Raw genomic sequence first — 17,096 nt, 5'->3', positions numbered from 1 at the left:
CGGGCACCTGATCCTGTCTCACTATAGAGTTAACTAAGATGATAATTGAATTCCTGGGACATGGTTCAACTACATGATGCACCAGTTCTAAGCCACTGTAACAGCCGGTACTAGTGAGCTATGGGTAAATATATATATGGTAATGTGTAATGGCAGTGAAGCTGAAGCATCTGTGCAACTCCATTATCCGTTATGGTGCAACTGGCATTGCATATGCATAGAAAGGATTTTTGCTGCCATTAGTGAAGCTACATAGATGATGTCCCTTGAGGTGCTGGCTTTTCAGATTTGATTGGTGTTTTTCTCCAGATCCATCCCCTTAGCTCCTTCTGAATGGAAGACATGAGTGTGTTCATTAAATAGGCTGCAGGATTTTCATTCCATGAAAACTAATCGGCATCCAGGAATGAAGATAATCCCACTAGTACATCTAATTAGAGGAGAGCAATCCTCATACTCCCCAAGCAGTCTCCTCTCAATTTAGAAGGAGCTCAGGCACAGAAATTCACTTGTTGTCTGAAGTTCTAGCTTCTAGGATGAGCCAAACGTGGGGTTTTTTTAAAGCGTTTGTATTTGAGAGAATCCAGCAGGATAAATAATGTTTATTCATAGAGCGATAGATTGTCACAACATTCTGAGGCATGTATATCAGTGCAATCAAAGTTCTGACACATCTGAGAAGGGAGGTTGGGGTGTGCCACTCAACTGATCGAGTGAAATATGCCACCTTCTGCTGTAATCCTGATGGAATGCAGTCACATCTCTTTCCTAATCTGAGGGGAAGCTCATGCCAGCTGATACCTGGCTGTAAAAGTCCATGTGAAGCAACATTGTTTTGAAAATACAGGCTGACTGAATTAACTGTGGGCAAAGTGTTTGGATTCTTGTCTCCCACTCTACCCAGCGCTTGTCAGGCCACACCTGGAGTACTGTGTACAGTTCTGGTCCCCGCTATACTAAAAGGATGTGGACAGGCTGGAAGGAGTCCAGAGAAGGGCCACCAAGATGATCAAAGGACTGGGAAGCCTGCCATATGAGGATAGGCTGGGAGAACTGGGTTTGTTCAGCCTTGAGAAAAGGAGGCTCAAAGGGGATCTCATCACCACGTACCAGTACTTAAGGGGTAGCTACAAAGAAGATGGAGACTTCCTTTTTACAAGGCGTCACACGGAGAGGACAAGGGGGAATGGATACAAGTTGCTCTTGGAGAGATTCTGATAGGACACAAAAGGAAAATTTTTCACAGTGAGAACAGTCAATCATTGGAATAATCTCCCCAGGGAAGCGGTAGACTTGGCCATGTAGGACACTTTTAAGATTTGGCTGGACAGGGTGCTGGGCCATCTTGTCTAGACTGTGCTCTTCCTAGAAAGGTTGGACTAGATGATCCCTGAGGTCCCCTCCAACCTGGGATTCTGTGATTCTGTGATTCTGTGATTCTCTGTCTGTTTTCCAGCACTGGCAGAAAAGTCTGTGGGATCATGTTTTGAAATCCTACCCTGGGGTGCTAAAGATGGAATTAGATATACTCCATCCAGTTCTGACCCTGCTCCTGTCACAGACCTCTTGGGTGACCCCTGCAAAACCTGCAAATGTTTGTAACCTTGATTCTGATAAAATCTGAAGGCATTAACATGTGCTTCTAGAAGGCCCTGATATAACTGATGGCAAAACATGTCCTGGCAGTGTTTTAACATCTTCTCTTATCAACAGCAAATACAGGACTTTTTGATTCTTTGGGGTCAGCCCACACAATGCTGAGGTGCCCTCAGAGAAATCCTACAAGTCAAATATAAATAAACCAACCAGCACAGAGAAAAGAGCCATGAAGCTCCAGTGATTGCCGCTGCAGCCCAAGGGATGGATTAGAAGCTATGTGGGGTAGGGGTGTGGGACTCCTTCATCTCAGCTGTCTCTTCTGCAGCAAGAAGGCTTCTGTAGTGGTGGTTGTACTGACTATCAACAGGACTTATGTGACACAGGTACTTAGTATGACTACCTCATAGATACTAAAATAGCTGGCTATTTTTATTCAGCATCTTTTTATCACTTGCCCCTTTTGGCTGTCGTGTCCAAGATAAGTACAGCCAACAAATGCTGGAGTAGAGCAGTTACACAAGGATAACTAGAGAGTGCTATTTATATGCCTGAGGAAGCAGAGAACTCTTAAATGGCAAATGTTTCACCTAAAATTCTTTCTTTTGAGCAGCTGAAGATGTTGAGGCCAGGCTGAATCCTCACACAGACAGGGGAGGCCATGGGGGCCTTGGAGCCAGTGAAATTCTTCGTAGTCTTTTGAATCTGGCTCTCGACTTTCCACAGTCAAGGCTGGTGATTTCCAAAGAAAAATCTATCTGTGGAGATGGGGCTCGTATAGGCAGTACGGGAATGGCATGCAGGAGGAGGAGGTTGAGGAAGCAGAGAAGATGTTGCAGTGTTGATTTGCTTTTCATGGTGGCCAGGTAACCAGGTTCTGTTATTTTGGAGAAACTGTAATCTGAATGCAAGGTGAACAAGGTATCTGGCTTTGCCTCCTGGAGTTAAAGGCTGTCTTCTAAAACAACCTTCAAATGGAGCTGAAGTTCCTGGCTTCCTTTATGCACAGATGAAGCTGCATGTGAGTTTTACTGGAGTGTTGTGTCCTTGAGCCTTGTTTTATATGTTTAAAGGATATATGGTTATAGCAGCCTGGCATTGTTAATACACAATATAGTAGTCAGTACACAGAACGATAATAGATATAACTGCCATTTTGCTGTATAGATCCATTGTCCTCCATGAACACTGGCAATTAAAGGGCCATCTGCTTAGCACTGAGAACAATCGAAAAAGAACAACTGAAAAATACACATCATTTGGAGATGGCTTTCTAAGAGTTAATAAATGGAAAAGCAAAACAGGTCCTGGGGTTACAGTGCCTTTGCCAGGCTCTGAAGGAAACTGGGGGGGAGTGTTCAGAATTGCTGTGGAGAGCTCATCATAGCTTGTCACTTGCGCTTTCCAGTCCATCAAGGACTAATCGGTACGGTGGAGGCTGTTTAAGAAAATTGTGTAAAACTTGATCTTTGTAGATTTTGCTCTGGCTCCCAGAGCATCATTACAGTAAATACGAGGTTTGACTGTGGAGCTGGATGCTAAGAGCAGTGATTTCCTTGGTAAAACTCTTGAGGAACACTGTGTGTTGTTCACTCACCAGATGACATAAGAATGGGGATCACTTTGCAGTCATTCTCTAGTTCTGGGTTTGCTGTTTGTGGCAGCGGAGGCGGGGGAGGGGAATGATTTGAGTGGAAGGAACATAAACCTTGCAGGGAAAAAAAAAAGAAAGGCTGCTGCAGCATCTGAAGAGGCTTTGGCTGGAAATGGATGTGAAAACGCAGTGGTGATTTCTGGTGAAACCTGTTCAAGCAGGATGGATTACCGCACCTCCTGCCTGTAGGTAGACGCTCAGCACCCTCTTACGGTGGGAAAGACCCGAGGATGATACCGCATCCCCAGAGCTCGAGAAAGGGGCAGGGAGACCCCGCTTTTCTCCCCTTCTGAGGGAATGTAAAGGGGTATTAGGAATATTAGGCGGGGGGCAGGAGGAAGAGATGTGGTAGTCGCAAAGGAAGGGAAAATGAGCTCGGCTTTCCCAGCTGCGGAGAAGCTTGCCCTCGTACCGGTGAGGCGGGGGAGCCGGGATGGGGGGGAAGGAAGGGGGCGGCCTGCGGCGGGGGCACGCGGGGCTCCCGCGCTGCGGGCGGCGCCGCTGAGTGGGAGAGGACAAGGCGGCGGCGGCGGCGCCGCCCCCGGGGGCTCAGAGTGACGCAGGCTCCCGGCCGGATCCCCCACCCCGTCTCCTCCGCCCCCGCTCCCCCCTTTATATAGCGACGAGCCGAGCCGAGGTGAGCGGAGCCGACCGGAGCATGGGGCGGTTGGTGCTGCTCGGCCTCCTGGGGGCCGTCGCCTTGGCAGGTGAGCGGGAGCGAGGGCGCGGCCCCCCGCTAGGGGAGGGCGGCCGCTGAGCTCCCTCAGCGGCGTGTCCGGCGAAGCCTGCCGTCGCCGTGAGGGAGCGGCGAGTGGAAATCCCCGCCGGGCGCGGGGTGGTTTGAGGGGGATGGAGGGGCTTGTCTTTGAAAAGCGGTGGAGCGCCCCGCTGCCGGAGGGGTGTCGCCATCGGTGGGTGTATGACGTAATGCCCGGCCCGCCCTGTGTCACCCTGGTCACCCTCCGGACGGCCCTGTGGGATGAAGGGTGAGGTAGGGCGGGGGTTGAGGAAGGCGCCAGCGCCACAGCGGCCACCCCGAGGGGTGCCCCGGCTGCCGCCACCCCTCTGATCGCCGCTGCCGGGTAAATGGCAATGGTTCCCCCATGCTGTGGGAGGGCTAGTCGGCTACTTCTGTTTTTCCTCCCTCCATACAGTTATTTTCCACGAAGGCTTCTTGGTATAATTTTATTCGAGCGGTGCCACTAGATTTTTGCCTGCTGGTTCTTGATACTGGGAGGTGATTGTAAAGTAGCAGGTCTGCAGCTTTAACAGAATTTTTGTTCTGGCGTGTGGCACTAAATATTAAAACCATACTGTGAAATGAAGATTAAACACAATAAGATGAGGTGATTGCTTGGCTTTATAGCTATTTATGCATACTGCATCATTTCTTGAAAGAATTAGTGTTATTCCAGGTTGAGTAATTTGCCTTTGGGTATATTAGAGGTCTCCACGTGGAAAAGCTTCTGGGACTTGTACAGAAACTCTTGAATGAAGTTGACTACCTTCACGTGCCTTTTTTGTAGTCAGAGGGGAGGGTGGAAGATGAGGGGAGAGGCCCTGACACAGAAAAGCTGGTTAGACTTATTCCACAGACCCCATGGGGATTTCTTACCAAATATTATTTCCTATTTATGTCATCAAACAGGTCAGGTACCTCTTTACATCCTTTTGGCTATCTTGCTTTTAAATGTCAGCCAGAATCAATGAACTAAGGAGTTTGTTTGGGGCTGGGAATCGGTGAAGTAGTAACTTCAGGAACTTACTAGCTGTCCTGCAAATCAATATGCCAGTTTCTGTCATCTTTCCTATGAAGGGTTTTTGCTGACATTTTCATGAGCACTGCACTGAGTCATTGGCATTAATGAAATAAAGCCCTGTGGGGATTCTGTCGTGGACCCACCAAAAGATCTGTCCCAATCTTGGAGATGCAAGCAAAAGCTGTGTGAATTTGTTGTGCATTTCTCATCCTTTTTCGTGATCTTCATCAGCTCTCAGCACTTCTGCAAACTCAAATAATCTGATTGTAACTGCCTGGGCAGATTTGGTTCAGGAGGGGGAAGCGGACCCAGGGCTTTGCTTTACTTTGTGGGTCTGTGGTCTGGTTTTCTGTACAGGAAGGATTTCCATCTTGGTGTGTGCTCTGACTTTGTTTCTGCTGTGAAACCTTGCAGTTGTGCCGTCTGCTGTGTTCCTCCCCAGTCATCGGGTGCCCTGCCACCTGACAGTGTTGGCAGTGCTGGGGTGATGGCTTCACCCTTCCTGAGCACACATAGAGAGGCAGGCAGAGATGTTGGCCAGCCATCTCCAGCTGGCAGAGGGCCATGAGGGAGCTCATGTCAGCTGGCATGGGCTAGCGCTGCCAGCACTGGCGTGAAGTGGGGCATGCTGGCTCCCCACAGGCTTCCTGTCTCAGCTCCGGCAGAGCAGCTGCCTCAATATATTATTTCAGGCTCTGGGATGGATTGGATATTCATTTTGTTCCTACGGGCAGGTTAATATGACATATGTCCAATACCATTTGCTTTTTCTGACATTGTTATGATAGCCTAATGCTTCCTCTTTGTCTGTGCATGTCAGCTTTTCATCATTAACCAAGCACTTGCTTAATGGTCATTAATCTATCTGTAAATCTCCTTGGAGAGTTGGGAGCTTTGGAATGACAGAGCAAAGGCAGTGAGTACAGCCTGACTTTATATTTACGCAATGCTAGCATAGTGGTTGAGAGGCAGCCCGAAGCTGGCAACTCTAATAGCAAAAGATGTTCAGAAGTTTGTCTGTTCTGTGCTTTACCACATCGACTGAGTATAACTCACAGGAGACGTGCTGTGGCAGCATCAATAAAAGGACAAAATCAGTTGTTTGCCCTTGTGTGTGTCATGATTTCTCATGTGCTGGAGGACCAGAGGAGCCTCGTCAAGAAGAGGCAATGAAGTAGGTCATCCCCTCTGCTTACATGTAAGGGGTGAGCTTGAGGAGCTTGTGCCATAAAAGCAGTGTCTCCAACCCCTGTGGGATTGGAATGTTACTCCTTTTAGTGAACAACTTTTTTTTTTTTTTAGTAGAAGGGACTTTGCTGCCAGTCTTCTGCCCCTACGTGTACACATATCCTTATCTTCTGTGCTCAGATGGAGGGTGCAGGCAGGTTAGACTGCTGTGGCATCACCACTGTGCAGTGTGGTAGTTATTTGCATACTAGGTTAGTAAATGAAGTAACCTAAAACCTGACTCAGCACTGAATGCAAAAGATGGGGGAGAGGTTTGGCTTTGTATGGCACCATCTCCCCCATACACCACTTGGCATTCTGGGGAAATGATGGATTAGGGATGTAGTGCTATTTTAGGGGAATCCCTTCTGTGCTATCCTTGTGTGGGTTCCCTTCCTTGATCACAGTTGTATACACAGGGAAGAGATGGAGGCTGGAGAAGCACATTCCTACCTACATATGTGTTTGGGTGAGCAAAAATAGAAGACAGTAGAAATATCAAGAAGAGTTGTTATTATATTGTGTTCAATTATTACACACAGAGCCAGTGTTTAACGGGATGCCTGCTTCCTCTGCAGACACAGAAAAGAAGATTTCGCTGCTTTCAATAGCATGAGACTACGTGCGCTTGTCTGCTTCACAGGAAACTTCCTTGGGGCAGTGTTAGTTCTCCTGATGCTGTAAGGTAAACTGACGTCCTTCGTCTCCATAATCTGATTTGTGTTCATCTGTTACAGAAGTTCTCTCACTGTCTCAATGAAGCAGTATGGCAAAGAGGGTGATAGATGTATTTAAGACTATCCTGACTTGTGTAAGAACTTCAGAACTGCACCCCAAGCTGTAAGTTTGTGTACTGTGATAATAAACCATGCGGTAAGTCTGTGAAGCCATGATAAAATAAGGCTTGCTTCTACATACTTGCGTGTGGCTGGCAGACTTGCTTAACTTCATTTCTGCAAATATTGAGGTGGATGAGAATTGACACCGTTTACTAATAATGCACAGCAGCCAAGCTCATTAACCAGCTGGAGACATATTGGAACAGTGATGGCAAAATAAAGCAGCATGGAGGTTTCTTTTGCAACAATTTCCTTCTAAAAGCAAGTACCTTGGACCAGGTACAATAGAACTGGTGCAAGGAGGTGTTAGTTACCCCACATGTCCTCAGGACAGAGAGAGAGATAGGTTGTGCTGCTTCCTTCCAGAGTGGCGTTTTCCACTGGGATTTTATTTTTCTTTTTTTTTTCCTCCTATTTCTTGGGGTGATAATGAACCACTCAGTGAATGGAAATTTTCCTGTCCTTTCTGGATCCGTCCTTCCTTCCAGGAGCCACTTCCTATCCAAGTGAGACAGGATTTCTCCAGTAGGGCTGTGCCAGTAGTTGCTTTAAAGCCTTGAGGAATGGTCTTCTATTAGGGAGGTGGTGGTAGGGCACCCAGAGCCCATCGCAGAAGCCAAAAGGTTCTTGGGGTGCAAACAGGCCTTGCATGTTTCCTGTTTTTACCACCAAACAGGTACAATTACATGAAGACTTGACTTGCAGTGAAGCCCTGGTCTTTGAATTTAAGTGTTGCTTTCTGGGGTTTTTTTTGGTGTATATTCCTTCTGTGCTAGAAATGTCAACATGCCTCTTCTCTCATGCTGGGCTGCAACTTCACATTGCTTGTCCATCCTGAATAAGAAAAGATGTAATGCAAAATGTGTCTGGTTTACTGACCTGCCAATCCAAAACTTAAGCCATCTCAGCAGACCAATTTGACTGAGGACTCCTTACAGTGATGCTTGTTGCTAGGATTAATGAGTCTGTAATAATTTGCTTTTCTTTTAGGTGTCAGTGCAGTTCCAGTGGAAGACGACCATATTGAAGAAGTGGTGAGTAGCTGTATGTCAAAGCAAATTTCAGAAAATATCAGTCACATGCTCTCCATGTTTTGTCTTTAAACTCTCAGGGTAATGCTTTTTTTTTTCCTAAGGGTAAACTCTTAAGAGATCATCGGTGATGTGGAACTCAGAGTCCCTTTAGCTGTCAGAAGATACCTGCATGCACTTCAGTGCATTTGATGAAAATGGAAGCTGGCTTCTTGTGTCAGTGTGGTACTTTTGAAACTCTATGTTATACAGCTGCCCGAAAGATGATCTGAAATATTATTTGATAGTACATGTTATTGGACTGTAAAAAGTGAGATGGCAACTTTGAAGAAAGATGAAATATCTACAGTTACCAACTACGTAATGGACTTTCTAATGCCGTCCTCCTATCTCCTACTTTGGAAAGAGATTCTTAACCTGTTTGATTAAATAAATGCCATTAGCTGCTCTCGGCACCTGTAACCTGACATCAGACCCTCTCCACTGATTGATAGTGTGATCATTTAGATTAGTAAACTCCTGGTAATAACTAAAAACAGTTAAAAGACAAACAGATGTATAAATGTTCTATTGTCTCTTCCCATCCAGCCACCCAGATTGTCAGCCTGAGAGTCTTGTAACTCTGACAATCTGAGCGCTTGCTCACAACCAACAAGTTTAGCACTTGAAAATAATATTGCATGAATTTGTACAGAAGAGCTATTCTGGTAGCGTTTAGGATTAGAGGAGATTGTGTGACTTTCCTAAATTGATCAACTTCCTCTGCTTCCAGAAGACTGTCCAGTTGAATGTTAACTGCTAAAAGAGGCAGGGCTTACATCACACACACGAAAAAATGTGGGGCATGTCACTTACAGAGTATATAAAGGTGGTTTTGGTTTATTAGCAATCCAGGCAATTCTTCTGCTAACACCTTTGCAGCATCCTCATTTGGACAGATCCTCATCTTTTGAGTGTGTGTTGTGTTGGTTATTTTTTTTGTAGGGTCCTGTTACCACATGTTGTTTGACTCTCCCTTGTACTGAACAGGGTATTTAATATTTAAAAATGTACAGAAGCAGCCTGTTACCTATGCAAACAAAAGGGTAGATAAAAAGAGCTAATGACTGTCCTCTGGTATGGGAGTGAGGAGCAAAGCACTTGTTGCCCAAATGCACAGGAAGTTGTGGTAGAGCTGAGGATTACTCAAAATTCGTAAATATTAGCCCGAACGCTAGTTCTAAATTAGCTTTACTCACTAACTGGGTCAGAACTAGGATTTCCATTTTTGCCATTAGATTTTTTTCTCCTATTTTGTTTCTTCTAGGTAACACGGTGCATAGTGGAAGTTCTGTCCAATGCTCTATCTAAGCCAAATGCACCACTGATTAATCCTGAATGCAAAGAAATCCTGAAGAAGAGTAAGTATAACATTATCTGAACTTGTGAAAGGAATTTGGTAGATGGGTTCTCTCAGTGTTGGAGCTGGTGAACTGTTATTTCAGCCTGTGTGAAACTGGTGCCTCCAAATTTCAGTGTCAGAATTCTGATTTCCTTCCGTTTAGTCTGTCTTGCTCAAAGAGCAAACAGCCTGACCTGGTAACCGTCAGGGATTCTTGACTAACATGTAGCTCTACTTAAGGCACCTGGGGAGTCTGGGAGAACTAGACAAGCTCTTTAGGTAGCCTAAGAGGTCAACAAATGTGACTGGGTTTGGACCACAGGCTGAATGCATCCCAGGGAATAGGAAGTGGCTTCAATTAAACACCACTTAAATCAACAAGGCTCCTGTGCCTGGTGGCAACTGAATCCATGCACAGCTTAGGAGAGGGGAGTCTTTTGCTCAGCCCAGAAACGATTTAAGTTTGTGATACTGATTCCGGAGGTTGGGAGATGTGTGCTGAAAGCTCCCTGTGGGAGTGTTCATTTCAGATGAGCTCATTCCTACAGCATGGTGCTTAGCTGCCTCGATGTCGAGGTGTAACCCTGTTTGCATGCTTGGTTACTGTCTGTAGTGAAGCATGGTGAAGTTTGACACTGTGCCACTCTGCAGAAGACACATCTTTCTTTTCTGCCAAGTTATATCTATTTGATTACAGAACAATAAAAACGCTCTTGAACTTACCTGCCAGCAAGAAGCAATAATGAAACCCATCTGTCTCCTGCTTGTTTACAGAGGGAATAATGCATGGCCCTAATACAGTCATCAGAAGAGGGTGGGTTTGGGGCTTTGGGAATACATGTATTTGTGTCTAACAGCCCCATATTTCTAGGAAATGCTGAATGCCATCAGGCATCAAGCTTTGTTTATGACATTGTTAGTTTCAGGAAAAAACCTGTATATTTGCCATGTTTCAGAAAATGAAAAAAAAAAACCCACTGGAAATAGGGGGTAAAGGACCATACCGTTGCCGTTAGACAGGTATCCTCCAGATAATTAGAAGCTTTTCAGAAATAATGAGCTATTTTTAAATCTGTGCAGCTACTGCCTGCAAACTTTTAGGATTTGTGATCTATTTCTGATGTTGCTCAGACACAAGTGAAGCAGAAATTTCTTAATAGAAATACACTGTTACCTTTGTGGTCAGAGTCAGATTTTCATTTAGCATTTTGGAAATAGTGGAAGGAGCATGATTTGATTAAAAACTCTATTGAAAAATAACAATTTTTCCCCCAGTCAATTTAGAACTTTTAAAATTAGCTAAAAGTCCCAAATATATTCAAGTAGCTTGAAATAGGTGGTTGTCTTTTTTGTGAATAAGTGTATGTGATGGGTAAGGTCTGACATTCAAAGAACTGAACATAACTCTAGATCCCATTGATTTTTTTAGTGGGAATGAGAGTTAATTTAATTCAATACTAAAAATGTGATCACAAAGAAAAAAGCCAGAGGAAGAATTATTCTGGAAATTTCAGTGGAACTTTTAAAATGCCTAATTAAATGAAAAATAATTAATGCTTTTCCAGGCAAACATACAAAATATTAGAAAATTATGAATTTTAAAAGCAGAATTAAAATATTAATTCTGTCCAAATCTTCATGCTGCTTTGGGAGCCAGTTATCTATTTAAACTGAAATAACCCTTCAGTGGAGTTGGATTACTTCACTGTGCTGCTTTTATTATTGCAGGTGGTAGAAATGACAGAGAGAGAAGTGAAAACAAACAACTTGAAGTGAGGTATTTGAAAGACCCAGCAGAAATTGAAAAACATCATACCAGGAGCATGGAGAAAGAACAAAGTCAGGCAAAAGAGGAATCTAAAAAGTACGTGAAAGGAAGCGATGAGGAGAAACTTGCTCACGAGGAAGGTAAAAGCAAGGAAGAGGAGGATGGACACCACATCATACCTATTCAAGAAGAGAGAGTTCATACAGAAGAAACGAAACACTCTCAGGAAATTAGAAGAGAGGAGGAGAATAGCTACCACAGTGAAGAAGAAAGCAAAGAGAGCAAGCGTCATGACAAAGAGGTAGAGCATGCTGTTCTCAGCAAGAAGTCCCACTATGGAGGTACAAGCACAGAGGAGTTCCCTGATGGGAATGATAAGCGCTCCATGGGCCACTGGCATTCAGAGGAGAGAATGCAGAGCCCGTACAAAAGAATTTATGAAGGTGAAGAGGAGGAAGAAAGAAGTGAAAAATACCACCATGAGTCTAAGGAACGTGATTTCTCCCATCAGCAAGAGAATGAAGAATCTGATGAGAGTGAAGAAACAGAGGAGGAAATGCAACCTTACAAAACCGAATATTATCATGGGAAGCATAGAATGGGTGAATCCTCTGAAGAGAAGAGGGGCCGTGGTGGTGAGAAAGAGGAACTAGCTGAGGAATCAAACGCAGAGGAGGCCCATCTCTGGGATGAAAGGAACCACCATCAGAAACATCATGAAAAGTCTGAGCAGGAGCGTGAGGAGAAGGACGGTTATCGTGGGAAGCATGGGTCTGAAGAGGTGGAGGAGAAGAGGCATGCAGACCAGGGAAGTGATTACAGAGAAGGATGGCAGCAGAGTGAAGAGACCAGTGAAGAAGAAAACAAGCAGCATCGCCACAGTGAAGAAAATAATGAGAAATGGCGTGAGGAGAGGAGACACCATGATGGATCACATGAGGCAAGGAGGCACCATTCTGAGGGAAGGACATATTTTGGAGATGAAAGTGAGGAAGCGCTGGACAGGTATCTCAGCGGTGGCAGCAAAGAGAAGCAGCATCGTGCTGGAGGGAGATACCGCTTGTGGGACAATGAGGATGAAGGGTCGCAGAAAGCATACGCTCGAGAGCACAAAGGGCAGGCCAGAAGGCACTACAGCACTGAGGACAGTGTAGAGCAGCAGCGCTACCCTGGCAACAGTGAGGAGGAGGAAGAAGTAGAAAAGCTGCATCACAGCAGTGATCAGTTGGAAAATGAAGAGGAGAATATGGAGGAGGGAAGATATACAGAGAGAGAAGAGTACAGAAGCCTTCTCCCTGCAGAGGATGAGAAGAGAACCATGGCATCCTACAGCGCTTTCTACCCACTGCTGTGGTGGAAAAGTCGGCACTTTGAGAAAAGGGACAGCGCAGGACAGCAGATTCTGGAGGGCAAAGAGGAAGGCACACCCACCCTGAATGAGAAGAGTCTTTTTCCTGAATATAATGGCTATGACTGGTGGGAGAGAAAGCAAATCCTAAGTGCTCTGAACCATGGACGCACTGAGAAGAGGAATCGTAGCAAAACGAACCGATACGATATGAAAAGGCAGTACAACAAGATGGATCAACTTGCACAACTTCTGAGTTACAGGAAGAAATCAGCTGAATTCCCAGAGTTGTACAGTTCTGGAGAAGACATGAAAAAACGTCATGTAATCAGGAATGACAGAGGAAGTCTGAGCCAGAGGCCTCTGACAGAAGAGGAGGTATCTGTACAGGTGTTTTTCTGAAAAGCTAGGGGAAGCTGACTTTACATGCACATTTCTAAATCCACTCCTAAGGCAGCTGGTAAACTGTGCATGGAAAAACACAAACAAGGTTAAGTCCATTGAGAGCCAGATCTCCAGTGATTTAAAAATATGCTTTCTTTGGATGAATTCAGTGGAACTACCCCAGGGCACAGTTTGTAAAATAAAGACAATGTGCATCCTCATTAGCTTCTGTTCACTGCAAGAAAGGAAGAGAAAAGGAGATTTTCTTTCTCTTTGGGCGCTACCTCTCTGGAGCTCTAGGGTCTTACAGACTAGTAAAACAGAGGTGCCCATTGCAGCAGGAGCAGAGGGTTAATTAGCAAGCACCACTTGGTCTGTCAGGTTGTTTAAAATGTACATCTGAAAAGCAAGTTGGACATTTAGGGTGAAATTCAGCTGTCCATTGACTTTCCTACTGTAATTGCAGAACAGAATCTGGCTTGCACTCGTAAGCCCGATTTGTGCATGTAGTTCCCATGTATGTGAATCCTCTTTTGTTGGACTTCCTGTTCTGCTTTGGTGTCCAGGAAAACTGAGTCTACACGCATCAGCTAGGTGCTCCTCATGTGTCCCTGTATCTATTGCACAAAGCTGAGCTGGGAGGCAGTAGAGGTTTAATACTAATTTATATAGAGGTTAAATGGTGTTAGCGAGTCATCATAATAAACAAAAATTCGCTGCATAAACTTTTTTTCCCCTAGTGTCTGGTAGCATGGAGGTGTTCCTTTTGTTGCACACTGTGCTTGCTGTGTGTCGTAAGCCAGAACCACTGCAATCCTTGTTCTGGAGGTTGTAGCCTCCGAAGCAACCTTCACCTGGGCAGAAGTGACTGCATGCCGCAGGGGGTGGCAGCTGTGAGATAGCAGGAGGACACTACTAGATAATGGTGCTTTAAAGCTGAAAAGATCAAGCTGTAATTAGGTCCAGCTCTCAGAATGAGTATTTTGATACTGTCCCCAGCCCTAATTCAGTTAAAAGTAGGAAATTGCACAAATCTCTGAAGTATGTGCTGCATTGCTATAAACGCTCCCCACCCCAGCAAGCTGCCCAGAGACCAGTAAGTAGCAGGAGACACCTGCCGCAGAAATGGTCTTTGTCTCTCATTTTCATGGAACAAAACCTTTACCAAAGTTATTTGATGTGTGAAATGCTCTGTATGTTTCCACAGGAAAAGGAACTGGAAAACCTGGCTGCTATGGATTTGGAGCTGCAGAAAATAGCCGAGAAGTTTAATGACAACCAGAGAGGCTGAAGATGATCTGCTTTGGCATTTCAAAGCTAGGTGTAGCTGTGCTCACAATACCTGCATTTTGTGGTGAATTCACTGCCACTGGATTGCTGTTTGCCCTAAAAAACAGGAAATACTATTTACTGTCCACTATAGTGTAGTGATTTATACAGCTGAAAATGTCTTTAATTTGCTATTATGCTATCAAGATCTGAATAGCCTGAATTTTAGTACGATAACCTTTCATGCCTGGCATGAATTTTTAATATGCTTGTGAAAATAATTGTGTTCAGTGTTCTTCAGAAATATATTTGTCTGAGTTTGAAATAATAAAAACCATTGATCTTGGACCAAACTTTCTCCTTGCTTATTTGACTGATTGGGTTATTTCAAAGTAAGCTGCATCACATGGATAGATCATGTACAAAATGTTGACTTGTGGTTCACCAATATTTTTTAAAAGTTACAGGGAGCCTATATGTGCCTTTTATTTGCCAGTTGGCAAGAGCATGAGAGGTAAGAAACCATGTCAATTAATTTGCTCCAGTAACTCAGAAACGTTCTATGAATTATTTAGTTCTGGAAAACTAGTCATGAAAGAAGCAAAGAGGTTGCAACACCAAATGGATGCCGGTTAATTTGGAAAACACATGGTGCTTCAGTATCGATGCATTAGGTAGGCGATTGGTTTTGCCACTTATGCAGACTAAGTAGTCCCGTGAATTCAATCACCTACTGAATGTGCTTTGCTAACAGATTCTTTCTGCCTACCACAGGCAAGCAGGTGGTGGTGAGAAGCATTACGGAGCTTGTACGGTGCATTGGAGTGGGGTTGATCTTGTACAAGGCAAGTTTTGCAGCAGCCAGCGAGCTGGGGGTAGGAGGGCCTGTGCGTAATGAACTCTACAATGTCTTTTGGAGAATGAGTGAGTGGTGTGGGGAAGGAGCCACGTGGTAATCTTAACAACACTATGAAGCAGTAAAAGAAATGATCCCATAATTAGTTTAAACTACTCCAAGTATTTGGGGTTCAGTTTAATTTAACTTGGCCAAATGTGGAGTTTTACAGACTTTCTGCTGTGACAGTGTCTTCGGTGGCTTGTATGACATCACACATAGCAGAGAAGAGCTATACAATGAATTCATCTGAGTCATGTTATCAGTAAATGTGGGGTGTCTATCATCCGAGCTTAACGCATTTAATCCACCTGCTCATTAAAACACAAACATGGCCTCTGTCTAACTGTAAGGCAATATGAACTGAAAATGCTCAGTGAGATCCTTCAGCTGTGCAAGCATGCCTATGCTTGGGGATTTTGGTAAGACCATTCAAAAGTTTCAGCTTATTAGGTTAAGGTACATGATGTTTGAATCCAGGCTCAAAGAAGTTGACAGCATTTTGACTTCAGTGGGACTATGGTTTCACCAGACTTTTCCAGCAAGTAAGGAAAGTTAGAAACTGTCCCAGATGCAGAAGTACTTTGTTAGCTGTCTTGAAATTCTGAAGCTCTCCCTTTTTAAAATTTACAATACTGTACAGTAAGTGTTGCAGCACGGTACTGTTTTTCCCCCAGCTAGTATGAGAGAAAGTGCGTCTGTGAGTATGTGAATACCTAGAAGCAAATAGCTTTAGTTGTAGCACAGAAAACTTTCTAAATTGTTCAAGTATGTAACTTTTTAGCAATGATTTTTTTTTAAAGCTCAGCTTATACCCATACATTCATGAACCAGCAATGTTTTGCTTAAAGCTATGTCCCTTGAAAGACTTTAAAAACAAATATAATTCCAAGAGCTTTGTGACAGCCCTTTTTATCTGTCGTCTTTCTCCGTCCATTTCCATTGCTCTGCGGGGCTGACCGCCACATGCACCAAGAGCTGAGTAGCTGTTCTGATGGCTCTTGTCCCGTTTTAATCTACACATTTGCATTGCCTGTTCCAGATCTTTTGATGGGTAATACGAGATCTTTTTTTAAAAGGCCAATACAATTTACATTCATCTGCATTACTTAAAGGCAAATTGCCTGCTTTTGGCATTGAAGCTAGGTGGTACAATTTAAAAGTATTGATGTGTAAGATACATACCCTTGTTCCAGGAAATCAAATGAAGCAGAAATAGTGGTTTTGGCTTCTGAAAAAAAGTGTTGTCTCACTTCTGGCTCATGCACTCCTGGTTAATGGTAAATTTGATGTGCATAGTGTTAATAAAGCACAAGAATGGAAAGGTTGGTAACTACTTATTTCTTCTAATCTGCTCCTATTTTCAGCAAATTTGCGTAGTGAAGGCAGTAGTATGCTCTGCTCTGTGACTAAAGCTAGGAATAAAAACAGCTCCTGAGTCCCTAAGTGCAGCGATACCTTCATCAGACCAGTCCCTGACCCTGCCAAACATCCATGGTGTGTTACAGAAGCTGAGGTTTGAGAATTTCAGTTGGCTGTTGAGCTTTGACACTGCCAAACGCTAGAGGAAGGCTGTAGTTCCTCTGAAGTCTAAACAGCACCCAGATCTCCTTTGCCACCCTTGTGCAGATTTCAAGCCTGGATGAGTACTTCAGGTGACAGAAACGTAGGACAACACACACAATGCACTTGTTTCCAGACCGCAAAGTGACTCCTCTTTTCTGAGCTGTGGGAGAGTTTTTTAAAAGTACCATCTGAAGGCAGCTGCACCCAGTGCAGCTGCACCCAGTGCACCCAGTGCAGCTGCACTGCCTGTAGCCACAGCTGAGCTAGGCCTGATGAGCTCTCATGTTGCAACATAACACACTATCCCAGAGATGGCCCTTCACACAGCACATGAGCCTGCCTGGTGGAAATTGGCTTTTCAGCCTGCCTAGCCGAACC

At 44.5% G+C, this 17,096-nt stretch overlaps 1 protein-coding gene across 11 annotated transcripts in view; it reads left to right on the top strand.

The window, feature by feature from the left end:
* CHGB (chromogranin B) overlaps positions 1–14,610 on the top strand; it is a 79,347-nt gene extending 64,737 nt beyond the window's left edge. For 2 of the 11 annotated variants that reach the window (XM_064446707.1, XM_064446706.1), the window contains exons 5-8: positions 8,067–8,110; positions 9,414–9,507; positions 11,217–12,994; positions 14,196–14,610. In XM_064446707.1, the coding sequence (XP_064302777.1) occupies positions 8,067–8,110; positions 9,414–9,507; positions 11,217–12,994; positions 14,196–14,279 (2,000 nt within the window). In that variant the 3' untranslated portion in view covers positions 14,280–14,610. Of the gene's footprint in view, positions 1–3,794; positions 3,958–6,815; positions 6,923–6,974; positions 7,078–8,066; positions 8,111–8,211; positions 8,324–8,351; positions 8,468–9,413; positions 9,508–11,216; positions 12,995–14,195 lie in introns of those variants that run through there. The other 9 variants (XM_064446717.1, XM_064446715.1, XM_064446716.1 and 6 more) reach the window with 9 other exon arrangements.
* The last annotated feature ends 2,486 nt before the right edge of the window (positions 14,611–17,096 follow it).

The sequence above is a fragment of the Phalacrocorax carbo genome, chromosome 3, assembly GCF_963921805.1.
Source record: "Phalacrocorax carbo chromosome 3, bPhaCar2.1, whole genome shotgun sequence".
Taxonomy (NCBI): domain Eukaryota; kingdom Metazoa; phylum Chordata; class Aves; order Suliformes; family Phalacrocoracidae; genus Phalacrocorax; species Phalacrocorax carbo.
This window is presented reverse-complemented; position numbering and strand designations above follow the sequence as displayed.